Raw genomic sequence first — 27,930 nt, 5'->3', positions numbered from 1 at the left:
GGGCCTGGCACTGGTGGCCGCTCCTGTGGCCTGAAGGAGACAGGGTCAAGAGCAGTGAAGGCTAGAGCTGGGGCCGGGACTGGCTAGAGAGCGAATCTTTGGCAGGAGGGGGAGTAGAAGGAAGGTGTCCCAAGCCCAGCGTGAGACCTCTGACTTTCTGACCGTGAGGCTCAGGAGCTAGGAGTGACCTGGCTGGTCCCCGCGTGAGGTGACTCTGGAAGCTGAGCCAGCCTGAGGTGTCAGGCCACTGCCCACTGCCCCCAGGAGGGGAGAGGCAGGGCGGGTTCCAGCTGACCCTGTTAGCCGAAGCCCGGGTTTATGGGAGCAGGGAGATACTTTCTTGCTCTCCTACCCAAGTGGAGAAAGGGGCATAGGGATGTTCCTGCTTGTTTATTTCTGTATAGCTCTTGGACCAGCCTTTTTTGGTGGAAACCTGTCCCTCTCTGCCGGACCTTTGGGGCCGAGAAGCCAGCCATGGGGATAGCAACAGCCCTGCCCTGAGCACAGCTTCTAGGATGGTTCTCGAGACATGGCTTGGACTGAGCACCAGAAGGCCAGGTCCGGATCCTGGGGTGGCCGCTGCTGATTTGGGAAGTGGCCCGTCATTCAGTCATTCGGTCCCTTCTCCATGCAAGGGACATAATACCGAGTGGGGCTACAAGATCCGTGGAGTGGCATGAGGTGGGGCAGGGGTGGGGGTGGGAGGCGGAATGGCAAAGGTTTGGGAGGGATTTGTGTTTCAGAGGCTCGCTAGTTCAGGTGTCTCATTCCTTGACCGTCTGTACCCACCCACCTGGGAATTTGTGAGAAAAGCAGAAACCCAAACCCTGACCAGGTCTCCTGAACGTCCTTGTTGCAAAATTTCCGGGTGGTTCCAACACACCCCTCACCCTTCTTCGGGATCCTGCCTCTTCCCGTGTTGCTGCGGGCTCTGTCCAGCCCAGCACTGCCATCACAGGGGGCTGTCTCCCCCGGCTGCCCCCTGAGCGAAAGGGTGGGGAGGGGCTGGGCAAGCCGGCAGAGCCAGGCTGGGAGCCGGCAACAGGGCCCAGCAACAAGGCACGGGGAGGGTGGCTAGCTGCCTGTCGAGACGGCCTTGGCGGCCCTGGCCTGGTGAACAGCTGCCAGCCAGAGTGAGGGATGGCTTGGCCGACCCTGACCTCCCGTGTGGCTAAGAGGACTGCACCTCAGGAAGGCTGGGAGGGGACTGGAGACCAGGCCAGCTAAGGACACAGTGATTACAGGTCAAGGCCACAGGGTGGCAGGATGCGGTGAGGCCAGAAGCCAGGCACAATCTGGGTGGAGAGCCGTCACTGGAGCCTGATCTCCAGCTGGCTGCTGGGCCCCCACCCGGGCTTAGCTCAGAGGGGAAAGCGTTGCCCCGAACTCGTCAGAGGGAGGCTGCCAGCCTTCCCCCTACTCAAGCTGGCTGCTGTCTGGGGAGGAGGGGGTGTCCTGTGTGGCAAACCCTCAATTGTCCAGGGTTTCTCCCACACCTGAGATAGAGAACCTGGTAGCAGGACCTGGGGATGGGGCGGGGGAAGGTGTCTGGCCCTGAGCACCCCCAATGCCTGGCTCCCATTCCCTTTGCAGACACGGAGGGGAGGCTGGGCTTGAGGTGGACCGTGAGGATGGGGGCAGAGCGACATTAATTTCCAGAGAAGGGCCCAGGTGGCTGCAGCTGAGAGAGGCCAGGTCGAGGAGCAGTTTCTTCGAGCGGGATTATGGGAATGGGGGTCACAGCAGGGCCTAGGATCTAAGAGTTGGTTAAGTTGGGCCCATGGGTGTGGCCCCCTCCAAACTGGTGTCAGAGCCTGCCGATGAGTCCCGGGAGGAGCGGCCCTGCAGGAATCGGATTATCTTCTCAATCGTGGCCTCCTGGTATTCGTGGGACCACCTGTGGGCACAGGGGCTGGTGGGTCAGGGGGCCGCGTGGGGGTGGGGGGAGCTGCTGGCTGGGGGCTGCGCACCCGCCCCTCTCCTCACTTGATGCCATTGAAGGTGAGCACGGCCTGCATGTCCTCGGGCAGGTCCTGGGGCTCTGGCCACTCGAAGCCATCGATGACCGGCACAATGTTCTTGCCACAGCTCAAAGCAGTCACAATCTCCTGCAGGAACAAACGGGATAAGGAAGAGACCTGGGTCCCCCATCTAGGGACCCTGGTGCCAGGCAGTCCGTAGGAGGGGTGCTGGTGCCGAAGTCCGCTTTGGCTTTTCCCTCACCCCTTGTTTTTTTAATAAAAATCAAATATTTGGTTTTTGCCCCAAGTCCTTGGCATAGAGCTCCTGAAACACTGGGAATCCCCAGATGACTGGAGGTTGGGCATGGGGGTTGCCTAGAGAGCTTCTGGATGGGGGCTGCTTGCCAGGAAGACCAAGCTATGATGAAAAAGTTGGAAACTAAGTATCCCACATAGAGTCACAGAGGCACACCTCCCAGGAGGAGAGAGAGGCTTAGAGGTTGAGTTCACTCACCAGGGCCCAATGACTTCACCATGCCTCCACAGTGAACCCTCCATCAAATCCCCGAAGGATGGGGTGGTTTGGTGAACATATCCAGGTGTTGGGAGGGTGGCCTGCAGAGGGCATGGGAGCTCTGAGCCTCCCTGCCTGTGCCCCACACCCCATACCTTTGCCCTATGCATGGCCCCCATTCGAATGTCCCCGAGTTACAGCCTCTACAATGAACCCGGAATATAGTTAAGTGCTTTCTCAGTTCTGCATGTCATTCTAGCAAATGATTGCACTGGCCAGGGGAGGGATGTGTGTCATGGGAACTCCTGACTTAGTAACCAAGTCAGACAGAAGTGCGGGTGGCCAAGGAACCCGGGACTCTCAGACGTCTGAAGTGAGCGCAGACATGTGGGACTAAGCCCTTCTGGAGTTTGACACTCGCTCTGGGTGAGTCAGTATCAGAACTGAACTGGGGGTGCCTGAGTGGTTTGGTCGGTTAAGCGTAGGACTCTTGGTTTCAGCTCGGGTCACGATCTCAGGGTCGTGAGATGGAGCCCCATGTTGGGCTCTGCACTCAGGGGAAGGAGTCTGCTTCTCCCTCTTCCCCTGCCCCCCTCACACTTGCGGCGCAGCCTCCCGCTCTCTGATAAATAAATCAATCTAAAAATTTTTCTTAAAAAGAACTGAATTGTGGGACACCCAGTTGGTGTTGGCAGATTGGAGAAATGGTGGTTAGTGCTGGCAAGAAAAACCCACACAACTTGGTGTCAGGAGAAAAACATCCCTGTCTGGACCCAAACTGATCCATCATCAGCCCTGCAGTTGTCCTCATTTCTCAGACCTACCCATTTTGGCTCTTCCTCCACACACACAACCCTCACCGTGCTGCTCCAACCCCTTTATCTTTGTCCCCCACCAGGTCTCTCCTCATCACTCTTGCCTCCTCTAACTTGTTCTCTACATTGCCCCTTCACCTGGCTGCTCTTTCCAAAATCCAAATCTGATCATGTCCCCCCCTCCTTAAAAGTCTTCAAGACTTTACACAGCTCTTAGAATAAAATTCAGGGCACCGGGGTGGCTCAGTTGGTTAAGCGACTGCCTTTGGCTCGGGTATGATCCCGGGGTCCTGGGGTTGAGTCCCACATCGGGCTCCTCTAGCTCTTCAGGGAGCCTGCTTCTCTTTCTCTCTGCCTGCCACTCCCCCTGCTTGTGCTCTTTCTCTGTCAAATAAACACACACAGTCTTAAAAAACAAACAAACAAAAAAACCCCTCCATACTGTGTTCTGAAGGCTCCGTGTGGTTGGCCACAGCTCCCTTTCCAGACTCCAGCCCTGCACTGTTCTCTCAGCCACAGAGACCTTGCCCCCCTTTAGATTAGCCACCCTCCCTCCCTGCGCAGTGCCTTTGCACAGGTTCTTCCTGGCCCCTTCCCCTAACTAATTTTTCTGATCTGAGTTACTTATTAGCTTACTAATTTTTCTGATCTGAGCTCAATCCATACTTTCCCAAGGAAGTCTCCCCTCCCATCTCTGACCATGCACCATCTCCCTATTGTAGGCTCTCGAAGGCTCTTCTTTTTTTTTTTTTTAAGATTTTATTTATTTATTTGACAGACAGAGATTACAAGTATGCAGAGAGGCAGTCAGAGAGAGGAGGAAGCAGGCTCCCTGCCGAGCAGAGAGCCCGATGTGGGGCTCAATCCCAGGACCCTGGGATCATGACCCGAGCCGAAGGCAGAGGCCTTAACCCACTGAGCCACCCAGGCGCCCCTCTCGAAGGCTCTTTAACACATGCTAGAGTTGCAAACTTAATTAATGAGTAATTTACTTAATATCTGTCTTCCCCACCAGACATAAAGACAGGGAACATGTCCGGTTTTTATCCATCTTGTATCTCAGCATCTTTCACAAAGCCTTGCCCATAGTCAGTCCTTGCCAAATACTTAATGGATGGCTGGATGGCTGGAATGCATGAAGGAAGGGAGGTGGGGAGGGGGACAACAAAGCACAGCTGTTAGGGGCTGCACTCCAGAACCCTGAGACTGGGGTTCATATCGAATCTCTGACATAGGCTTTGTGGCATGAGGCAACCAACGGGCCCTCAAAGCCTCTGTTTTCTCTTCTGTTGGGGGGTACCTGCCATGTCCTGTGGCAAGTGCTTAGGCCAGTGCCCAGCATGTAGCCTCTGCTTAATCAATCAATCACAGGTGTTATGATTTCCTCCTCTGTAAAAGAGGATAATAAACCCCCCTCACAAGGTGTTTCTGAGGATATTACTATTAATGGGTGCTCTGGTAAGTGCTTATTGAATTTTATTTTTTCTTTTCAAGGGGGAACCTCAGGGATTGGAATTACTTGAGTGCAGTTCACTTGTGGTTTTCTGTATTGATTACCCACTAAATGTGGCTTCGGGGAAAGGAGTCTTAAAACCAGAGGCAGTGAAGCACTAACAACCAAGGAAGGCTAATGGGGCCTTTGGGACTGGTCCAAGGCAGAGGCTCCCCCCATCCTTCCTCCCTCAATGCAGTCAGCTAGATGGGTGTCAACCACCCTTGGGGACCAGAGCCTTCCTGGGGAAAAAACCCACATAACTCCAGCCTTGATTGGTTTGGGGGGAACCTCTCATTTTATGAATGAGAAGAAGAAAGCCCAGAGAGGGGACTTGCCCCCAAGTCACACAAATCCCAGCCCAAGCAGGGCCAGGCTTCTGAATCAAGCCTTCAGATTCCAAGCCCAGGGCTCTTTCAGCTAAGTCCTCGTTTGAATTCTGACCCTGCATAAATTTATTTGAGAGCCTTTAGACATATGTTTTATCCAAAACCAAAGACAGCATGCTTCAGGCAAGAGAGGAAGAATGGCTTGTTCAAGGTCATCCAGCAGGTTACGAATGAAAACTTGAGGGCGCCTGGGTGGCTCAGCGGGTTAAGGCACTGCCTTCGGTTCAGGTCATGGTCTCGGGGTCGAGTCCCACTTCGGGCTCTCTGCTCAGCAGGGAGCCTGCTTCCTCTGCCTGCCTCTTTGCCTACTTGTGATTTCTCTCTGTCAAATAAATAAATAAAATCTTAAAAAAAAAAAAAGAAGAGAAAACTTGATCAGAGTCGAGTGTTCTGGCCGGGTGAACCTGGTGGACCTGTATGGCCTTCCCAGTTATTTCAGCTTCCTCTGCTTGGTCACTGATTCAAGTACCCCATCAACTAGTCAAGAGCCTTCTTCGTACCATGCAGGCTTGTAAGCATTCGGGATATAGAGTGAACACAGCAAGGTATGACCTCGCGTGGAGCGCAGCTACTCCTCTCTTTATCCCAGAAGGCCGCCTGCCACCTGCTCTGGGCCATTAACCATGATCCTCCAGGTGTCTCTTTGGCCTACCATCCAACCAAGCCCAGTACTCAGCCTCTAAAACACGGCTTCCAGGGCCTGACCCTCTTTCCCATGGTCAGTCTGGTTGTACTCTGATGCCAGAGCCTTCTCCCTACCACCGCTGGCCTGGCCTCACTGCCCTTGTGGGATCCCTTTCCCCCAGTGCTTTATTTTTTTTTTAACATTTTTTTTTTAAGATTTTATTATTTATTTGACAGAGAGAGATCACAAGTAGGCAGAGAGGCAGGCAGAGAGAGAGAGAGAGAGAGAGGAGGAAGCAGGCTCCCTGCTGAGCAGAGAGCCGGATGCGGGACTCGATCCCAGGACCCTGAGATCATGACCCGAGCCGAAGGCAGCAGCTCAACCCACTGAGCCACCCAGGCGCCCTTCCCCTGTGCTTTATTTTATTTTATTTTATTTTAAATTTTATTTATTTATCAGAGAGAGAGAGGGGGAGAGAGCAAGCACAGGCAGACAGAATGGCAGGCAGAGGCAGAGGGAGAAGCAGGCTCCCTGCTGAGCAAGGAGCCCTATGTGGGACTCGATCCCAGGACGCTGGGATCATGACCTGAGCCGAAGGCAGCTGCTTTAACCAACTGAGCCACCCAGGCGTCCCCCCCCTGTGCTTTAAACACAAGTCTTCTCCCAACCTTTAGGTGCTGAGGGAACGGGTTCTGTAGTTTGTTTGTTTTAAGAGAGGGAGAGAGCCAGTGAGGAGGGGAGAGGGGAGGGCTGGAGAGAATTTTAAACAGGCTCCACGTCCAGTGTGGAGCCCGATCTCACCACCCTGAGATCATGACCTGAGCCAAAGTCAAGAGTCAGTGTTTACCCAACTGAGCCACGCGGGGAACCCCAGCGGTGTGCTGGCAAATGTTTAACAAATAACTCTCTGGGGGCAAAAACAAAAACCCAAAACCAACCAAACAAAAAACAACCAGCTAACCAAATAAAATCCTGCTTTGTAGTCTTTACCAATTTCCTTTGTGCAAATATTCCCACCAGGGTTGATCTCAGGCTACCAACATGGCCTCACCGGACATGGAGTTGGGGAGGGATGCGAACGGCCATTTCTGGTGTCAGCAGAATCCTGCCCCATCCCCCCACCTCCCCACCCACCCCCTCAGGTCTGAGCCACGGAAGGTGCTGGGAAAGAGCACAAGGTGCTGGGAAAGAGCATGGGCTTTGGAGTCAGAGCGATGGGAGTTCAGAGGCCAGCTTTTTGGATTTCTACAGCAGCGTGGCCAGCGGAAGAAGAATTCTACTGCTCTGAGCCTCCGCTTCATCTGTAAGCAATCGCCGGGGATGCGCCTTCCTCATCCCCACTTTTGTCCTCTGCTCGCACAGTCGCCCTGCCTGGGATGCCTTCTCTTCCCCTTACCTAAATTCTTAAGTCTCTTCTCAAGTTCTGCTTCCTTCACGAAGCCTTCCCCGGTTATTCCAGCCCTTAACGTTCTCCCCCTTCTCCACGCTTCTATGGCGAGTGAGAGTTCACCTACGTAGCTTAGCGGCGACACCAACCCCTATATGATCTCGACACGTCTTGTTTCCTTAGCTGCTTCAGGACAAGGGTTCCAGATCAGATGACTGCTGTATCCCTCACTGATTAATAATTAATAATCCACAGATGTGGTATGAACCCATTTCATCCATCCATCCATTCTGCCAGTATTCAGTAAGTTTCTAGTATATGCCAGGCACTGAAGATAGAACGGCATTAATTAAACAACGGGAAGCACTCATACTAATTACAAGGATAAATGCTGCCATTATAGAGCAATTACTATAGAACTAGGCATTCTGCTAAGGACTTGACAGATTTTAGCTCTTTTAATTCTTACAACAATATCCTAGGGAATCCGGGACAATACTTCTCCCACTTCACAGTAGTCAAAACGAAGCTCAAGCTCGCTGCAGTTACGCAACTTGCCCAAGGCCGGAGCTGGGATTCAAACTCACAGCTTTGTGCCTTTCACGATCCCACTGTGCCTGTCAGCAGGCTCTCTTGCCCCTCTTCCCTCACTGAGGTTATTTATTAAAGCGCTTCCCTCCTTCTCCGACCCTCATGGTCATCCCACAAGGTGAGTAAGACAGGCACGTTATCCCCATTTTCTGCATGAGAACACTGAGGCCCAGAGAGCCTAAGTGACTTGCCAAAGACCAATTACAGACAGAGCTGTGGCTCCTGCCTCGCCGCTGGACCGCGGAGATGGCTGGGGGTGCGAATGAGAAGGAAAGGGAGGAGGACCTTGACCTCTGGCCATGGGCCAGTACTGGGACCACGGAGCACCTACCTTATGCACCCAGTCCTTGCAGTCATAGTCCTGCATACACTTGTCCAGGGCCCGGGCCGACAGCACGAGCACGAAGTTGCGGGCACCCATGACACTCTGGATGAGCTTGTCCTCGAACTTGCCTGCTTCCAGCTTCTCCACATCAATGAAGACACTGAAGCCGTGCAGCTGCAGGTGCACCTTCAGGAGGCTGGGGAGAGGTCCCACATCACTGCCCCGGCCCGACCCCCAGCCCCTGGGCCGCCCACCTGCCCACCCCTTCTCACCTGGCCAGCTGGGAGCCTGAGCTCCGGCGGTAGCTGATGAAGACATCTGGGATGTCCCCACTGGGCTTGCCGCCAGTGCAGGGCAGCGGGGAGTGTAGCATTTCTGAGGCAGACAGACAACCGCTCAGTAAGAGTCCCCCCTGACTCCCCATGGGGTGTCACCTGCTGTCTACTCAGCCTTCTCAGCGCAGCCTGGCCCGGGCCACCTGGCTTGTGCAAAAGAGAGTCACTGAGATAGAGAGCTGGGCCTACAGGAAGGAAGGCTGCTCACTATTGGTGAGTCCCTCTCAGGAGAGAGGCATTGTGTTTAGGGACACGGATCGGCACCTCCAGCCCTGTTCTCCCTTCAGAACTCGACTTGCACGGGCAGCTGCCCACAGACACTACACCCAACACATCCCAAGTCTTCCCCAGGCCCCTGCCTTCCTAGTTCCCACCACAGCCAGAACCTGGGTATCGGCTCCCACCCCTACCTCTCATTCATTCATTCCACGCATATTCACTAAGTACTTACTATGTGCCAGGCACTACCCTTTGGGCTTGCAATATGACAGTGAACAGAACAGATAGACATTCACAACACTTGATTCCAAGCTCTGCATTCTTCCTACTAAACATCCTGGACTCCAGTCCCAGAGCCTTCTCTACGTCCAGGCCCCCAACTCAGCCTTCTCAGTGGTCTCCCCAAATCCACACTTGCCCAGTTCAATCTGTTTGCACAGCAACCGCAGGGGTCCTTCTAAAATCTAAGTCTCAGTGGGTCACTGCATCCACTTAAAAAGGGTGTACGGAGGGGGGCACCTGGGTAGCTCAGTTGGTTAGGTGTCTGCCTTTGGCCGAGGTCACAATTTCCCCTGGATCCCTAACCCTAACCCTAACCCACGCCCTCAACTCAGCCCTCCGGGAAGGTTGCCACAATGCCCGCAGACCGGACCTTCCATGCTCCTTGGCCCTAACCCTAACCCCAGGCTGGGTTATGAGGGGACAACCCGCAGAAGCTTGGCTCCAAAGCCAAACCAGAGGACTCAGCCAGCAACATAGAAGGAAAATGTGCCATTTGGAACTCCAGAAAGGATTCGGAGCAGGAGAAATCTGAATGCAAACCTGAGCCCCCCAGGCACCCCTCCCTGTTTTTAAGAAATGAAATCTTGGGGTTAGGGAATCCTGGGTGGCTCAGTTGGTTAAGCGGCTGCCTTTGGCTCAGGTCATGATCCCAGCGTCCTGGGATCGAGTCCCACATCGGGCTCCTTGCTCAGTGGGGAGCCTGCTTCTCCCTCTGCCTCTGCCTGTGCTCACTCTCTCTGACAAAGAAATAAATAAAATCTTAAAAAAAAAAAAAAGAAATCTTGGGGTTATACTGAGACCTGCAGTGTGAAAATAATGAAAGCTGATCTGCTTTGGTTGAACTTGTTGAGATGAATGAAAAGAATCCATCTTCATATAATATTCAGTCTCAGCATTCACAGTCAGCCCCTGTCTGTTTATGAAGCAGAAAGACAGAGGTTCAAATCCTAGTTCTGTTACTTAATGGCTCTGGGGTTTGTATTTGGGATTCCCCAAGGGATAACCTTGAGAAATGTATTTAAATTCCCTAAAACTTAGTTTCATCATCTTTAAAAAGAACACCCTTGATGGATTATGATGGTAGTTACACATGTATGCATTTTTCAAAACTCTTCAAATTGGACACTTTTAAGCTGTAGCTCTCATTACTTAAAATTTTTTAAAAAGTACATTATAGAAAGGCACCTGGGTGGCTCAGTCGGTTAAGTGTCTGACTCTTGATTTTGGCTCAGGTCATGATCTCAGGGTGGTGAGAGTGAGCCCCTAGCCGGGGTCCACACTCAATGGGGAATCTGCTTGAGGATAATCTCTTTCCCATGCCCCTCACCCCTGCTCTCTGCCTTGCTCTCTCTCTCTCTAAAATGGATAAATAAATCTTAAAAAAAAAAAAAAGATGAGTAAGTTCTGGGATGTAATGCACAGCATGGTGACAAGTTGATTAAAAGAATTAATACCCAGGAGCATCCGGGTGGCTCAGTTGGTTGAGCCTCTGCCTTCGGCTCAATCATGATCCCAGGGTCCTGGGATTGAGCCCCAGGATGGACTCCCTGCTCAACCTTGAGTCTGCTTCTCCCTCTGCTCGCCTCCCTCTTCCGGCTCACTCCCTCTCTCTCAGATAAATAAAATCTTAAAAGATAATAAGCAAATAAAATTAAAATTAATACCCACTGAATAGAATGGATATAGATATTAATAAGATAATATTTAAAACTTTATATATAGTAACTGACAATATTAGCGAAATAGTAAATTAGCAAATTAAAATAAATTAGTAAATTAAAAGGGTTGCTAGAGCCCTAGATTCCATTCTGCCCTCGTGACCTTCCTAAAGCACCTCCAGGCCCGTACTTGGTAAGCTGTTGGCTAATCGCCTAAGCCCCCTGTCTTCCCACCCCTACCCTCTGTAAGCACCCCGGGCTGAGGCTGGACGAGGGCTGGGCTCCCAGGTGGGCAGGCTGACCTCTGGCGGCGGTGAGGATGCGGGCGCGGTGCACGCCCAGGCGGATGCCGCAGTCCTCCAGGAGCTGCTGCTCCGACACGCGGTGCAGCAGGGAGCGGTCAAGGCCGCAGCTGACCAGGCCGTAAGTGTACTGGCGGAAGCGCGGGTCCAGGCTGCCCAGCCAGTCAGCCAGGTTGCTGCGGTCGCACGTAGCGTAGTTGGCGAAAGTCTTGAGCTCCGTGAGCTCCCTGAAGAATCTGCAGCCAGGGGTAGGGGGAGAAGAGGACGCTGAGGTCCTGACCTAGGACTGGCTAGGGGCAGAAGGTGAGGACTGGTGGGCAGGAGGTGCCGTACCTTTTGCGGGTGATGCCGGATTTCATGCCCAGGTCGGTCTGGAGCTCCTCGTCCGTGAGCCGCAGAAGCAGGTCGCCATCTACCTGTTGCTCCTAAGGGAGGGGTCAGACGTAAGAAGAGCGCTCCTCCTCAGCCGTTGGACCCCAAGCATAAGATGCAAAAAAAGGGGGCGCCTGGGTGGCTCAGTGGGTTAAAGCCTCTGCCTTCGGCTCAGGTCATGATCCCAGGGTCCTCGGATCGAGCCCCACATCGGGCTCTCTGCTCAGCAGAGAGCCTGCTTCCTCCTATCTCTCTCTCTCTGCCTGCCTCTCTGCCTACTTGTGATCTCTGTCTGTCAAATAAATAAATAAAATCTTAAAAAAAAAAAAAAAGATGCAAAAAAAGACAACCGGAGACGACGATGGGGGAGGCGGATGGGACCCGGATTAGTGTTACCCTGAAAGTGGTGGAGTACAGGCTTCCACCCCCAAAATCATCCCTGGCGCCGCGGGCGCTCGGGCCGCAAGGGGGCGCTGTTGCCTCGTTCAGGGCGCCCCTAGCGGCCGCGCGCCCTTGGGATGCGCTGCTCTACCCGGAAGTTTTCGCAGTAGTGGGAGAAGCCGATCTGCTGCAGCCACGTCTGGACCTCGGCCTCCTTCCAGCTGGCCACGCAGGGCAGGATGGGCCGCGGCACCTCCTCGCCCAGCAGGCGCAACGCGCGCTTGGCCAGCGCCGACGTGGTGCCATTGGTGGAGTAGGAAACCAGGCGTTTCAGGCTCTGGATGGCTCCGATGTCGCTGAATACCTAGGGAGGGGAGGGGAGAGAGTGTCTAGGGTCCCCCAGTTCACCAGCCATCCCCACAAAGATTCCCAGTCCTTCCCCTCGCCTCTTCTCAGCGCTGAAACTCCCATCATCTGCCCTAGCCCTGCATTCATCCTATAGATCACCTAGTTCCGTTCATTCCCTTTCCTGAAACTCTCTCGACTCTCCCCCTCATGTCTCCCCTCTAACAGCTTCCATCTCCCTGGGATGAAGGCTGAGTTCTCAGTACGAATGCCAGGCATGTTCCCTGCTTAAAACCCTCGGTCTTGCCTTCAAGGCCAGTAACTGGTCTCTCATCCTTCTGCTTGCTTCACTTAACTCTAATGTGTACTTCAAGTCCCAGTTGAATGTCACTTCCTCTGGGAAGCCTTCCCAGATGCTCTCTAACTCCTGTCCCCACTCCCACTCCTCACCCACCTTGGTCTTGCCCTGCAAGCTCTTGATGGCAGCCTCGGCACAGAGATAGAAAGCTCCAATGCACTGCGCTTCCAAGCGCGACGAGTCCAGCAGCGGCACGAGGCGCTGCAGATCATCGGGCCCGCGACCCTGGCTTGTATCGCTGGCATCCACAAGACAGCGGGCGAAGCGGCCGGGGTCCAGCGACGCCACAAGCGGCTCCACGAGCGCCAGCGTGCCAGAGCGCTCCACCTCGCGCTCCACCTCCTTGTTGGTGGCCAGCACGGCCACCGCGAGGCAGGCGTGCAGCCGCAGCAGCTCGTCCTCTTTGGAGAAGGCGAGCGGGAAGAGCCACTCGGCCGCGCGCTTCTCCACCATGCGCCGCTGCGCCGCCTGGCCCCCATGCAGCGCGCAGTTGCCCAGCGCCAGCGCGCAGTGGCGGAGCAGCGCCGGGTCCGTGCGGCGGCACCAGTACAGCACAGCGTCCAGGCCACCAGCCGCCACCAGCCGCTGGCACGTCTCCTCCGAGTGCTTGAACATGTGCTCCAAGATACCGGCCACGCTCCGCGCCAGCTCCACCGGCTCCCGCTCTTTTGCCAAGTTCAGGATCACGCCCAACCCGATGCGCGCCACGCGGTCCCTGGCGAAACAAAGTGGGACAAGGGATGATGGAATGGCGGTACCACCGGTGAAGGCCGACCTTTTAACCTCTCCGGTCATTTAACCTCTCTGGCCTCATTGGTGTCATATAGAACGTGAGGGAGAGCATTAACCTTCCTGCTTCCCCCTTCCACCTGCCCTGCAAGGACAGATTCCTCCCATTCGGATTATAAGGGTGCTCCATCCTGGCCACACCCAACTCCTCCCTTAACGCTGCCTCCTGCCCTGCAGTGTGTGTGGTTAAGAACCCTAACTCTGGAGAAGATCCCTTGGGAGCTGGTGGGTTTTTGTTTGTTTGTTTGTTTGTTGGGTTTTGTTTTTTTGTTGTTTGTTTGTTTGTTTTGGGGTGTGGTTTTTGTTGTTGTTGTTGTTGTTTTTTGGTCTAGAAATGTGTGGGACCTTGAGTGCCTTCCTTTATTCAACTTCTGTTCCTAAATAAGGAACTTCATCTCATAAATAAGATAAAAGGAGTACCCACCCCACAGGGTCATTATGAGTACCAGTGTGGAAAATCCATGTAAAGTGCTTCCCACAGGGGAAGCCTGCCATCGGGAAGACTTACTAAGTGTTAACTTCTTATCATCATTTGAAGCATCACTCTAAGTACACCCCTCTTTGCCTTGCCCTCAAACCTCTCACTTCATGTGGTGTGACTGGGGTGTATTTATCCATCTACTCAACAGATGTTTATTGAGGAACTACTGTGTGTCAGGCATTATGCTAGGGACTGAAGCTGAGCAGGGCCTAAGAGAGCCTGGAACTTATATACAGCTAATATGGAGACAAACAATAAGCAAGGGAACAATGAGTGAACAGGACAAGAGTGAGATGGCTATTATGCTAGCAAATGCAGGTGATGTAATGGACAGTGGAGGAGGACAGTGGGTGGCAGAGGAGGTGAAATCTAAGAGTGCAATATCCAGAGACTCCTGTCTGCAGGTGTCTGGGAGAAGAATGTAACAGGCAGAATGAACAGCAAGGACAAAAGCCCTGAGGGCTGGTGAGCTTGGCATGTTTGAGTAATAGAAAGAAGGCCAGAGATATTTGCAATATTTAAAACCTATAAGGAAAAATATAAAAGCAACAAGATTTCATATATAGAAGATATGAATAGTCAAGTCAACAAGAAGAAGACAGTAAATTCAATAGGGAATGGCGAAGGATATAAATGGCAATTTACAAAAGAGGAAATCCACAATGTTAACAAGCAAATTAAGAGATGCTCTAACTCATTAGTAATTAGAGAAGTGAAGATTAAATCAGCTATCACTTTACACCTATTGGATAGGCAAAAAGCAGAAGCTGGGTAACAGAAAAGGTTGGCAGTGTGAGGGGCCATGAACTACCCTGAAGCTCTCTGGGTAGAGGTGCTTGCTGGGGCGGTCAATTTGGAAAGCAGGCTGGGATGCGTGGGTGAGGTTAAAGAGATATGCACCCTATGAGCCGGAAATTGGGGCTCTTGAGTTTATATCCCTAAGAATTGTCACAGATTGGGCGCCTGGGTGGCTCAGTTGGTTGGGCGACTGCTTTCAGCTCACGTCATGATCCTAGAGTCCCGGGATCGAGTCCCGCATCGGGCTCCCAGCTCCACGGGGAGTCTCCTTCTCTCTCTGACCTTCTCCTCGCTCATACTCTCTCTCACTGTCTCTCTCTCAAATAAATAAATAAAATATTTTTTTAAAAAAAAGGAATTGTCACAGATCCATAAAAGAATGTGGAAAAGGCTGCAGGGTTGTTTGTGAGGGGGGAAGATAGTGGCATTCTGGTGTCGAGCCTGGGACAGTGGAGAGGTAACATGGCAGTTACCCACTCTGGAAGGCTATGGAGCAGTTACAAGGGACTGAACAGATGATACCATAGCACATGAAGGAAGGATCTTAAAAACGTACTACTGGGGCACCTGGGTGGTTCAGTGGGCTAAGTCTCTGCCTTCGGCTCAGGTCATGATCTCAGAGTCCTGGGATCGAGCCCCGCATTGGGCTCTCTGCTCGGCGGGGAGCCTACTCCCCACCCCCCGTGTCTGCCTGCCTCTCTGCCTACTTGTGATCTCTCTCTGCGTCAAATAAATAAATAAAAATCTTTAAAAAATACTACTGAGTGAATAAAAATATGAACTGGAATGTGCTATATAACAGCACCATTTGTATAAATTTTTTAAAAGATTATATTTATTTGACAGAGAGAAAGCACAAGCTGCAGAGGGAGAGAGAGACGCAGACCCCCCCCCCCGCCCCAGAGCAAGGAGCTCGATGAGGGACTTGATCCCAGGACCCTGGGATCATGATCTGAGCCAAAGGCAGACACTTAACCAACTGAGACACCCAGGCATCCCTGCATTTGTGTAAATTAAAAATACATGCACACAAAACAAGAATAAAGTTCCTACCGGGACACAGATATAAAGACACACATTAAGTATATTGGTTGGGTGCCTAGGGTATTAATTGGGGAAGATGGTGGGACATTCATGAAGAGGAGAAGGGGAGATTGTGGACATTGTATTATAGGCGCAGATGTATGCAAAGGCTTGGGTGGTATCTGAGAGCTGGTGCATTTGGGGATCTGCCCCCACCTCGGCCACATGGAAGTGAAGCCATTTCTAGTGGCTGAGGTGGAAGATTCAAAGGGGGAGAGCAGGGAAAGGGTCCTAGGTTCCTTCTGAGCCTTCTCCAGGCATTTGTACTTTATTTCGATGGCAAATGAGGAGCCATTGAAAGGCTTCAGGAAGGGGAGTGACCTGCTCTTACATGGGTTTTAGGAAACTGACTGCTCTAGGGAGGAAATGTCCAAGGGAGGGAGCGTGGATGCCAGCACAGCAGGCAGGAAAGCTGGCACACTCTAGGCAGAGGTGAAAGTTTTCTATCTCCCTGACCTCCACAAATGATGTCCTCCACAACTGACTTAAGAGACTCAGCCAGGCAGGGAGTCCCTGCCCAGTGAGCATCACAGTGACGTTTGTGACTTTGTGTCCACTGTAGGTCCCAGCTGAGCCCATAACATGGCACAACAACTTTTCTGAGTTGATCACTGAGCTTCCCTAAAGTCCAAAAGAACAGGTGGGTTCCAATCATTCACTTGTTCCTTTTACCAAGGAGAAAGCCAAAGTTCAGGAAGTTACATGTCATGCTTAGAGTTACACAGCTGGTGAGAGGCATAGGTGGGGTCCAAACCTGCATCTGTCTTCCATCCAAGGTTAAGATCCTTCATCTATACTTTGTGCTTCCAGAACTATCTGGCCACATAAACTCTGAGAATATCAGAACCAGGAGATGTGTTTAAGCAATAATCTAATCCAACACTCTCATTTCCTGAGGACAAGTGAAGGGAAGGGCTTGCTCAGGAATATTAATGCAGAGAGGACTTTATTCTTTTTTTTGCTTTGTTTTGTTTTTTAAATTTTTTATTATTTAAACATTTTTTTAATTTATTTGAGAGAGAGAGAACGAGGGAGAAACAGATTCCTGAAGAGCAGGGAGCCCAACCTGGGACTTGATCCCAGGACCCTGGTATCATGACCTGAGCTGAAGGCAGACACTTAACTAACTGAGCCATCCAGGCACCCCATTTTTAATTTTTGTTAAGAGGACTTTATTCTGAATCTGTTGACCCCCCAGCCCTCCCCTTTCCCTATGCCCTTGGCACCTTCACAGAACTTGGACTATGTCCTTGTAGTGAGAACTATACACTCAGCTCCCAGCTTCTTCAGCCTGAGAGGCTGTGGGTCTGGGCTCAAATTCCAGCTTCAAAGGAGGGGTGAATTCATACACATACACGTACCAGCATGTATATATAATATACATATATGTGTAAATCCTTGTACGTATATAATTGTTCTGGGAGGACATACCGTGCAAGAAACCTGTTTTGCAGGGCACCTAAGTGGTTCAGTGGGTTAAGGCCTCTGTCTTCAAATCAGGTCATGATCCTAGGGCCCTGGGATAGAGCCCCGAATCAGGCTCTCTGCTCAGCGGGGAGCCTGCTTCCCCTCCCCTCTTTGCCTGCCTCTCTGCCTATTTGTGATCTCTGTCAAATAAATAAATGAAATATTAAAACAACAACAACAACTTGTTTTTCTGGCTTGCATCAGGAAGGGGGTCTGGGTAGAAAGAAAAGTTCTTAAGTGTGGGACTTTTTTGTACCTTTGCACTTTTTGAATTTATATGCAATAGCTTTCTGTTTTGTTTTACCTTTTTTTTTTTTTAAAGATTTTTACTTATTTATTTGTTAGAGAGAAAGAGAGCGTGCAAACGCAGGCAGACTGGCAGGCAGAGAGAGAAGCAGCCTCCCCGCTGAGCAGGGAGCCCGATGTGGGACTGGATCCCAGGCCCCCAGGGCCATGGCCCGAGCCGAAGGCAGCGGCTTAACCGGCTGAGCCACCCAGGCGTCCCTTGTTTTACTTTTTAAACATGTCTCCTCCACTTACTAACTATGTATTTTGGGGAAATTCATTCATTCAATCAGAGTTAAACCATTTAACCTAATTTTGGTCTCCTGATGGGGCTGGACTATAAATTTCAAAGGCTAGCAGTCACATGGGGCCCTCACTGGTGTCATGGGATCAAGTTCAGAGGGTCCTACCCTGTTGGATTTCTCTTGACATTTGGGGGTGCGGGACGCTGTGATCTAGGCTCCTGGTCAACAGGTGTAGCAGCGCTCTGGGAAGAAGGGAATGGGAAAAGGAGCGGTGCACTGATTGAGGGACTTCCTTTATGAGGAGGTTGGCTGATGAAGGGCAAGATTTCATCAACACAAATTCTCAGTGTGTCACCTCCCTTCTCTCCTTCCAGCCTCCACCCAAAGTAGACTAAAAGTTGAGGAGATTTCTGCCTCTCTTTGGGGAAAAAAATCCGACAGCCAAGGGGCTTGCTGGGCTCTGTCCTTGGTGCTGAAGTGCTGTCAGGACCAGTGGATGGTTTCCCCAGATCAGGGACAATGGTGAGTGTGACTCCTCCCTTCAGTAATTCTGTAAGAGGTGAGTGTTGTTATTTTCAACCTTGAAAAAAAATATCAGTGAAGTTTGCCTCTTGCCGCCCTCCTCTTCCTAGGGTGTTGGCTGCACCGCTTCTCCAAGGGTTCTAATTATAGCTGCCACACCCCACATACCAGGCTACCAGGTACGCCGTCATCCTGTGCCCCACCACATCCAGGGAGCACCCACTCCGTTTGCTAGTCCTCCAAATGTACTGATGATTGATGGTAGATGGGAAATTAGTGACTTTCTGAATAAGCAGAACCCTAACTTGCTCTCCCAACTTAAATTGCTCCATTCATGTATTTCTGATGGTTGTTCTCATTTCCATCATCCACAGGTTATGTTTATTTTTTTTAAATGGTAAGGAAAGCATCCCTAACTCATCACACATCACAAAACTGCATGAATTGAAAGTGACCCTTCCCAAACCCTTCTAAATCTGAGGAGCCTGAGAATTCAGCACATGACTACTGAGTGACAGTTTGATTTGCTCTGGCATAGAAGGGGAGAGAAAATGAGTGTAAGAGTCCTCATATTCTGGGGGAGATCTCAAGAGGCAGGCAAGAGAGGGGCTTCCAGGCCCCACTTGGACAACCCCTACTGTATCTCGACCCAATGTGGGGAAGGGACGGAGAACACACACTCTGGCCCCTGCCTCGCTCCTCACCTGTTTCCTCTTCTCTCACCCATTGATCCCACTAGAAACCCTTCTGTTCCCCATGAGCAGCCGCAGGATGAGATCATGTCTGGCTTGTTATGTGGGCCAAAATGAAGAAGGAGGAAGCAGAAGGTGGATTGGGGGTGGCCTAAAGGAGGCAAGTAACCCTCAGATCAGCACTCATTTCAGTAATCCTACCCCATTTCTTGAGCAGTGTGTTCTCCTCCTTTCAGTGGCAGTGAGAAGGTAGCCTAGAAGGACACTTGTGCCTGTGGGGAGGAGGTCTGTGAGTTTAGGGTCTCAGCTCCACCCTCAGAACCAGGGACAAATTCCTGTCCTGCTATACTCTATTCTTCCTCTCCCTGTCTCATTCCTCACCCCACCAGTCCCAGGAGAATCCTGGCTGAACCATCAGTTCACTGTGTTGTGACTCCCTGACAGGCATGAAACTTTCCCAAGCCTCATTTGTAAAACGGACACGCTCATCCCCAACAGACGGGTAGTACAGGGGTTTGGTGAGGTGAGGCGGGAAAAGGCACAGGGCGATTCACACGAGAGACCCAGGCCGCGGACCGCCCTTGTCACCCCACAGCACCCCGCGCTCTACCTTCCAGCCCGCGAGCACCCTCACCGGTTCTCAGCCACCAGGATCTGCTCCAGCAGGCGGGCGGCCTGCACGCGCGTCTCCAGCTCCGGCGCCTGCAGCAGTCGCAGCAGCAGGTCGAGGCCGCCGTCCAGGCGGATGGCGTCGCACAGACCCTGGGCTACCTCACGGCCCACGGCCGGAAGCAGCCAGGCCTCCTCCACCAGCTGGAAGACCTCCGCCAGGCCGGCGCCCACGGCCCGCGCGCCCCCCGCCTGCTTCAGCGCCGACAGCGCCTGCTGCAGCTCGGGCAGCGCGCGCTCCAGGGCACCCTGCACCTCAGTGCCCGCCCCGGGCGACACCTCGCGGGGCCCGCGGCCGCCCGCGGTCCACCATGGGCCCGCGCCGCCGCCCCCGTTGGGCCCCGGCACCGCTAGCCGATCGCCGCCTGGCCGTGTGCCCGACATGGTGAAGAAGCGGCACAGCTTGTAGGCAGAGAGGAGCAGCGTCAGGACCATGGGCGCGGGGCTGCGGGGGACATCCCCGGTCCGAAAGGGCGGAGCGACTCGGGACTTGGGGATAAGGGGGACAGGAGACGGATCCAGGGAAAAGAAGGTGCAGGAGGGAGGGATGGACAGAAGGCTACCTACCAGGCAAAGGCGCTGGCCAGAAGTCTGGGGGAGGGAAAAGGGCAGGAACTGGGACCGAGCTTTTGCGTGAAGGGGTGCGGGCCCGGATGCAAGGGGTGAGCGGGAGGAGCGAGAGGGGAGCGAGGGATGGATCCGGACGCCGGCGGATCCAGGAGGCAGCAAGAGGAACAAAGGGGGGCTCCGGCTGGGAGATGCTCTGCAGCGGCCCCGCCCCTGAGAAGCCACAGTCGCGGAGCTGACACCCCGCCTCTCTGTCACGTGGGACTCCTCCCCTGCGGCCTGCGTAGCCTCACACCCAGGCTTCCCCCAGCCACCTCCACACGGTAGCTGAGGGGTGGGGTGGCGACTAGGGCGAGAGGGTGCAGAGCGGGAGGGCTGCCTCGGTTTCCCCGCAAATCCCGCGACACTGCAACGTGAAGGCAACACCATGGAGCGTGCCCCCTCCCCTGGTTCAAGCAATCATAAGAACAATTCTCTACAACTTTATGCCTGTTTCTCAGGGAAGCCTTGTGACAGGCCTACAGGATAGGGGTTAGCGTTCCCATTTAACAGCAGAACTGACTGGAGCTCATAGAAAAGAGATTGCCCAAAGTGACACAGCCCTCTCTGATTATGGAACGGAAAAAGTCTGTTGGAAACGCCAAGAATAATTTTTTTCCAGGTGGTGGCAGGATTTCAGGAGCCCCATGGGCCCCTGAGAGTGGGCACAAAATCAGACCTTCTCTTTCTGGAAAGAGGGATGCCACTTAATCTAAAAGTGTGGGGAACAAGGCTATTCTTTACCCACAGAAGGTGGGTGGAGGTGGAGACAGGGAGCAGTACCTGCCAAGGAGCAGTGAATTATTGGGAGACCAAGGAATCCAATCCAATCCTAATGGTCCATAGTCACCCAATTCTGCTATGCTGTGAAGCCCAGCTTGGGGAAATCAATGCACCAAGAGTTGAACCTAAACACGAAAAATCTGTTTTTTGTTTGTTGTTGTTGTTGTTGTTTTTTTTAATAAAAACATTTACCCAGGGTGCTTAGCAGCATTCCTCCAACCCCCCTTTCCCTGCCCTAAATACACAGTGGGTGGGTGAGACACTCAGTCGGGGATGTGCCTGATCAAACAGATCACAGATAAATAACCATTTACGGAGAATGAAGCTGGCCCTACTCCAGGCCCTGCTTCATCTGCTTTAGCTTGTGTAACCCCCATCACAACACGACGCAGGTTTAATTAGTCTCACTTGACCAAAAAGAAAGCCAAGGCAGGTAAAACCATTTGCCCAAAGTCACACAGCCTGCGAGGGGCACAGTGGGCCTTCGTTCTGTCCTCCAGATCCACTGTGCCACTTCCCTTCGGATAGGACACTGAGCTTGGCAAGAATCCCAATCACAGTTCTCCCAGGCCCAGAGTTCCAGGAATGTGACCCTTGGCTACAGCAGCCTCTGGGATCCAGGGCACTGGGGGCTGGGCCAGAGACTGAGCAAACAGAACAAGAGAAGGCAGCTCTTCTTCTCTGGTTCCCTCCCTCCCAGTCCCCACCTTTCCCTCCCTTCCTCAAGCATCCACAGCGGAGACCTCCAGGAGCGCAGAGCCCAGTTCACCAGGCTGGAAGCTAGGGGCCTGCTATGGCTTCCCCGAGGCCTTTGCTGCTGCTCACCCTGCTGGCGTGGGTTGTTCTGGCTGACCAAGGTGCAAGAAAGAGGGTACCGGTGGCCTTTGGGGCCAATGAAGGGTGGGCAAGGGTGGTCTGGGCTTGGCCATGCCAACTGACCTGTCCTCCCCCACAGAGTCCTGCAAAGGCCGCTGCACTGAGGGCTTCAATGCGGACAGGAAGTGTCAGTGCGACGAGCTCTGCTCTTACTACCAGAGCTGCTGCGAGGACTACGTGGCCGAGTGCAAACCCCAAGGTGTGTCTGGAGGGGCTGGGTGGGCCTGGGGTCCCCTATCCGGCTGGACACTCACCACCACCCACTCTGCCTGCAGTGACTCGTGGGGACGTGTTCACTCTGCCAGAAGATGAGTACGGGGCCTTTGACTACCCTGAGGGGACCTCGGCGGGCGTCCTCACACAGCCAGAGAGCACCACGCTGAGCCCTGGCCTGCAGCCCCAGCCTGAAGAGACTCCCACCCAGATACAGATTCTGAGCCCAGAGGAAGAGGCGCCGGGACCTGGACAGGAGGCTTCAGGGCCTGAGGGACAGGCTGAAGTCATCCCTGAGTCCCCAGCAGAGGAGGAGTTATGCAGTGGGAAGCCCTTTGATGCCTTCACTGACCTCAAGAATGGCTCCCTTTTTGCCTTTCGAGGTGACTCCAGGGGCACGTCTTGGGGGATAGGGGTCTGCCCCTGGAACCTCCCCTCCCTCACACAGCCTCCCGCACTCTAGGGCGGTACTGTTATGAGCTGGATGAAGAGGCAGTGAGGCCTGGATATCCCAAGCTTATCCAAGATGTCTGGGGCATTGAGGGCCCCATTGATGCTGCCTTTACCCGCATCAACTGTCAGGGGAAGACCTATCTCTTCAAGGTATCAGGCCCTGGAGGCTGAGGGTCAGGGTCAAGGGTAATCTGGGCAGGGGAGGAGGGTTGCTGTGCCCGGGACTAGGGCAGGCGAGAAGGCAGGATCCCAGCCTGTGGTTCGTGACTGGGGCTCTTGAGGACAGGGAAGCCCAGGGCTCTAGATCCCAGGTGACAAGCTTAGAATTGGGATGGCTGCACCTTGGGTGGAGGACTCAGCCTGTACCCAACCAGCTACCTCCTAACTCCCTCCTCCTTCTCTACCCCTTAGGGTAATCAGTACTGGCGCTTTGAGGATGGTGTCCTGGACCCCGATTTCCCCCGCAACATCTCTGAAGGCTTCAAGGGCATTCCAGACAACGTGGATGCAGCCTTGGCTCTCCCTGCTCATAGCTACAGTGGCCGGGAGCGGGTCTACTTCTTCAAGGGTACCAAGGGAGGGGTGGGAGAAAGAGTAGGCAGTGGGGTGGTCTCGGTTTGCCTCCACACTCCTCTAGTGGCAAGGTCAAACTAGGCTCACCCCCTGCCAGGAGCTCCCATCTTCAGCAGCCTTGAGGCTGGCTTTCCAGCCTTGCTCACACATTTCCTCCCCACCCCCGGCCTCCCTCCCCCATCCCGGCTCCTCACTCAGGGAGACAGTACTGGGAGTATGAATTCCAGCAGCAGCCCAGTCAGGAGGAGTGTGAAGGCAGCTCCCTGTCTGCCGTGTTTGAACACTTTGCCTTGCTGCAGAGGGACAGCTGGGAGACCATCTTCGAGCTTCTCTTCTGGAACAGACCTTCCGGTATGGAGGGCGGGCAAGTCTCGCTTTCTCCTCCTGGGGCCAGGAGGACCAGGGCACTGCCAGCCAGAGGGGGCTGTGATAGCGGAGCAATGGGTCAAAAGCTGTTTGCTCAGGCCAGACTTTGTTTCTGTTGACCTTTGGGGGGAGGTCCACCTGGACCCCGCACACTGGACTTTGCCTAGCACAGCCAAGGGCATGGCCAGCAGGAGGAGGGGCTGTGACTGAGGCAAGTGGGGAGGCTTGTCGTGGAGAAAGGCCAGGAGAAAGAGCACTGGACAGGGAGTCAGAGGGCCCAGGTGCTGTGCTCTGCCATGAGCTTGCGGTGTCCTTGGGCAAAGGAACAGCCTATTGCTGGGTACCAGATGAACTCTACAGGTCCCCAGGGCTTTCATTAACCCATCCCCCACCACAGGTGGTGCTGGACAGCCCCGATTCATCAGCCAGGACTGGCCCGGTGTGCCCACGCAGGTGGACGCGGCCATGGCCGGCCGCATCTACATCTCGGGCTCAGCTCCCCGATCCTGGGCCAAGAAGGCCAAGTCTAAGCGCCGCAACCGTAAGCGCTACCGTTCACGCCGTAACCGTCACCGTGGCCGAGGCCGCAGCCAGAACCCCCACCGACAATCCCGTTCAACCTGGCTGTCCTGGTTCTCCAGTGAGGAGAGCGGCCTGGGCACCTATAACTATGACTACGACATGGACTGGCTTGTGCCTGCCACCTGCGAACCCATCCAAAGTGTTTACTTCTTCTCACAAGGTGGGGGCCTCTGCCATCCTTGCAGCTCCTCGCCCAGCTGGGTCTTCCCTGCTGTCCCTGGTCCCCCGTGGGCTGAACATGGCTCTTGGGCAGTGACTCCAGAAAGACAGGGTGGGAGTCCTTAGCTGCATTTTGGATGTTCACTTACCCTTCCAGGAGACATCCACATGTTCCTTCTCAGGGCAGGGATGGGCAGGGTGGGGCTGGGTCTCACACACCCTCTCCCAACCTCTCTTTCAGACAAGTACTACCGAGTCAACCTTCGCACACGGCGAGTGGACACAGTGAGCCCTCCTTACCCACGCTCCATCGCCCAGTACTGGTTGGGCTGCTCAGGCCCCGGCCACCAGTAGGAATCTTGAGCCCACACAGCTGGGCCCTCCACTATTCCTTCCTCAACCTTTTCCATCTAGCCCAATAAAGATCCCCTGACCCTGAATTTAAGACTACTGTCCTGACTGGGGTGGACAGACAGGAGGCACGGATTTGCTCTGGGAAAGGAGGGGAGGCTGGAGTGTCATGATGTCTTGGGGGAGGAGAGCCTCCTTGTGTCCAGTCCACGTTGGGCTCAGGCCCTGTGAACCCCAAAAACTCTGGGCTGGGGAGGGCCTCGTGAGTGCTAGCCTTCTGCCTGAGCTAAGCAGCCCCTACCAACCTACCAACATCAGCAGGAACTTGAACCCCACTGATGATGCCCACCGGTGCCCCTCCCAGCCCTGGGCTTGCTTTGCCTCTTGGAGTTGACTAGGGTCTTGGAGAGAGAGAAGGGGTGGAGGGAGTGGGGTTCTGGTTTAGCTTTTCTGCCTGTCCTGAGCTGCAGTGTGGTTGGTCTGGGAGGCTGCTGTGCCCCCCCCCCCCAAACGCACCTCTAGGATGATCCTCTCTTTGAGGCCTGTCGAGTCTAGGGTGTGGGTCACTGATGTTAGGAGGGGGAAGGGCAAGAACTAGAAGGGTATTCAAATGCACCCACTTCTCTTAGAAAAGTGGCTCAGGGGTGCCTGGGTGGCTCAGTGGGTTAAAGCCTCTGCCTTTGGCCCAGGTCATGATCCCAGGGTCCTGGAATTGAGCCCCGAGTCGGGCTCTCTGCTCAGGAGGGAGCCCACTTCCTCCTCTCTCTCTCTGCCTGCCTCTCTGCTTACTTGTGATCTCTGTCAAAATAAATAAAATCTTTAAAAGAAAAGGAAAGTGGTTCAGAAGCCTTAAAAGGATGAATACTCTATAAAAACAAACATCTCCTTAGAACTCCTCAATTGTTTCCGGGGAACCTCCTCTGCTTCTAGGTTCCTGGCCTCCAAGAAGCCCATTTGGGCTTTCAGGGGGCCATGGAGAAACGGCTGAATGCAGATGAATCTCTGAGGTGGACCTGAGGGCAGGCTGGTGGTGACATCTGCTCCCCGGCCCCGCTGGGGGCGGAGTGGCTGCAGTTCCCCTGCCGTCCCAGTTTTCCTCTTCATCCTGCCCAGCCTTCCACTGTGGCACAGGAGTCCACCCGCTCTCCCCTGAAGGCAGCCAGCACAGCACAGTGAGGGCTCTAGAAGGGCCTGGGGAAGCCCCGGGAGTCCTAGAGGCAGGGATTTTATTTTGCCTCCTGGAAGGTGTCCTGGGAAGATTTCCACAAAGCACAGGATTTCAGACACAGAGTGTTGGAGTCCGCGGTGTGAGGAGGGGTCTTGGACGGGCTTCCTTCATGAACCCTTAAGGAGCAGAGGCCACCAGTCTTGCCTCCCGCCCCTAGACCCACACAAGCCCCAACACGGCCCCTGCCCTCCCTTCTTTCCTCTGGGACAGCTCTGCTCCTCTCAAGCTGGACAGGAAACCTCTCCCCTCCTGGAGGCGGGGCTGGTCCTCTGAGCAGGATAAAACCCCAGGAGGAGGGGTGTGGTGTGGGCACAGCCTTGGCATGGCCTTCTGGCTCCTCATTCTCTGCCAGCTCCATGGCCAGCCCTGCGGATGCACCCGCAACAGGTGATCTGCTGGGGAAAGGGTAGGCTGGGGGAAGGTCAAAATGAGGAAGCGGTGAAGGGACTTCAGGGTCTGCTGAGGGTCTTGAGGCTGGGATGGAGGCTCTTGCAAAGGGTCCTGGCTTGACTCCTACTCCGGCCCACAGGCCATACCAGTGGGTTGGGTTCTCACCGGAGAAAGCGGACCACCTTCAGCAGGGGGCAGCTGCTGGAACTGGAGCGGGTGTTTGCAGCATGGCCCTACCCTGACATCAGCATGCGCGAGCACCTGGCTCGGGTCACCTGCCTTCCTGAGGCCAGGATACAGGTGAGCAGTGACCCCTCTGAGGGTGGGGGTACTTCAGCACAGTCCCTTTTCTCTGGGTATCCTGTCTCCACGTTTTGCTTTCCCTGTAGCTGGGGGAGGGGAGCTGGTGCCAGAAGAGATTCTTTTTTCCCTTATCAGGTGTGGTTCCAGAATCGCCGGGCCAAGAGAATCAAGAACAGGAAGGCAGGAGGCCTAAGCCCCAGGCCCGAGCACACCCAGAAAGCCCGTCCTCTTCCGGACACCCTCCAGCAGGCCCGGGAGCCCCGAACACTAGTCCAGCTTCCACCTTCCAACAGCACACCCCAGTGTGCCTCAATGGGTCGACATGCTTCCTGCCCAGCTCCTGGTTTGGGTCCAGGACAGGGGTGGACAGGGGCTAAAGCTGTAGCCCCATGGGGACCAGCTGGGACTTCAGGGGTCCACCTTTCTTCAGAGCGAGCCACTCCCCAGACCTCATTGGGCAGCTTATCTGACCTCATCTATACCTCTGCCATTGTCACCAACCTGGACCACTCCTAAATGAAGTCTAGAACTTTTGAGATCACTCCTCTGGCTCCACAGCCCACCCTGCCCCTTAGGACTGAACATATCAGATGTGGATCCCTCACCCCTCCTTTTACACAGGGAATTTTCTTATCGGAAGGAAGGTTAGTGCAGGCATCCCTCCCTCTGACTGTCATCCTGTCCAGCCCAGAGTCACCAGGGCCTGGCTCCTGCTCCCCAGCACTCTGCCCCTCCTGGAGCCTGTGCCCATTGCCATGGCGGGAGGTCCCTTCAGAGAGATGAGGTAAGGGCTAGGTTTTCCACCTTTCAGGAGCCAGGCAGGGCCCTCAATTCTTCTCGCCCCAGGGGACACCACCTCCTCCCTCCAAAAAATGGGCAGCCGGCCCTCACTTTCAGGCCATTAGCTGGCTAACTGCTAAGTGAGTTAGGTGAGGAGAGCACTGAGACTAATTTCAGGCTGCTGGGAACCAGGGCCCCCTCTTCTGACCTACCACCACCTGGACACAATAATCAGAACCATGGATCTGAAGAGGAAGTGATATTAAAGTCATGAAGTAGAAAGAGGAGCCCGGGGCTTATGTTCATTTAATTTTCACAAAGATCAGATTGGCTGCCCTGTGACCTGAGGCTGTGGAGACAACCTGACAGATTTAGCAGGGGGTGGGGGAGTGCGTGCAGGCAACACTGGGTTTTCATATCACCGTCAGCTGTAATGCCAACTAATCTCCAAATAAAACCCAAACTCTATAACTTAATCTGGATTGTTGTGTGCTGCAAACGAATGGGGACAAGCGCTGTTTGCTTTTGAAATGTATCTCCATCACCTAATCCCTAAATAGGGCCAGGTTCCACACAGGTCCTGGGTGGGGGACATTCCCCAGGCTTCCAGTGGGATTAGGTAGAGGAATGGTTAATTGAAGGGCTTAGGGCTCTGGCTGACAGACCCTAGGGAGATGGGAGCCTCGGCTAGCACCTTTTGCTCCCGCTCCCACTGCTTCCAGGACGCTCCAGCTGCCTCTACTCCTGGAGCTGCTCTGCTCCAGAAAAGCACAAGTTTGCCATCAGTCTGGGCTGGATTCAAATCCTGACTCTGCTATGTAACCTTGCAATTCTCTGAAAGTCTCTGAGCCTGCAAAATGGGAGGTGATAATACTTGTCTTCTCT

At 53.9% G+C, this 27,930-nt stretch overlaps 2 protein-coding genes across 4 annotated transcripts; one reads left to right on the top strand and one right to left on the bottom strand.

The window, feature by feature from the left end:
- Nucleotides 1-375: 375 nt before the first annotated feature.
- SARM1 (sterile alpha and TIR motif containing 1) lies at nt 376-20,887 on the bottom strand. Of its 3 annotated transcripts, XR_006603798.1 has the most exons (10): nt 19,348-20,884; nt 12,448-13,066; nt 11,800-12,012; nt 11,229-11,320; nt 10,896-11,131; nt 8,372-8,474; nt 8,106-8,295; nt 2,476-2,576; nt 1,987-2,108; nt 1,871-1,897 (listed from the first exon to the last, which is right to left on the bottom strand). XR_006603798.1 is itself a non-coding variant. In XM_004747004.3 (9 exons), the coding sequence occupies exons 1-9, from the start codon at nt 20,376-20,378 to the stop codon at nt 1,768-1,770; spliced, it is 2,736 nt and encodes a 911-aa protein (XP_004747061.1). In that variant the 5' UTR covers nt 20,379-20,397; the 3' UTR covers nt 376-1,767. The 3 variants fall into 3 exon arrangements, 2 of the variants coding, with proteins under 2 accessions (XP_004747061.1, XP_004747065.1); XM_004747004.3 differs by lacking the exon at nt 2,476-2,576 and having other exon boundaries at nt 376-1,897; nt 19,348-20,397; XM_004747008.3 differs by lacking the exons at nt 1,871-1,897; nt 1,987-2,108; nt 2,476-2,576; nt 8,106-8,295; nt 8,372-8,474 and adding an exon at nt 9,657-9,848 and having other exon boundaries at nt 19,348-20,887.
- A 529-nt stretch (nt 20,888-21,416) lies between these two features.
- On the top strand, nt 21,417-24,433 carry VTN (vitronectin). The gene is made up of 8 exons (XM_004747012.3): nt 21,417-21,628; nt 21,727-21,846; nt 21,923-22,243; nt 22,324-22,463; nt 22,725-22,881; nt 23,085-23,237; nt 23,650-23,994; nt 24,235-24,433. The coding sequence occupies exons 1-8, from the start codon at nt 21,565-21,567 to the stop codon at nt 24,345-24,347; spliced, it is 1,413 nt and encodes a 470-aa protein (XP_004747069.1). The 5' UTR covers nt 21,417-21,564; the 3' UTR covers nt 24,348-24,433.
- Nucleotides 24,434-27,930: the final 3,497 nt, after the last annotated feature.

The sequence above is a fragment of the Mustela putorius genome, unplaced genomic scaffold (assembly GCF_011764305.1).
Source record: "Mustela putorius furo isolate JIRA1106 unplaced genomic scaffold, ASM1176430v1.1 tig00003962_pilon_pilon_pilon, whole genome shotgun sequence".
NCBI classification, from domain to species: Eukaryota; Metazoa; Chordata; class Mammalia; order Carnivora; family Mustelidae; genus Mustela; species Mustela putorius.
The sequence above is the reverse complement of the archived record's forward strand: the minus strand, read 5'-3'. Positions and strand labels throughout refer to the sequence as shown.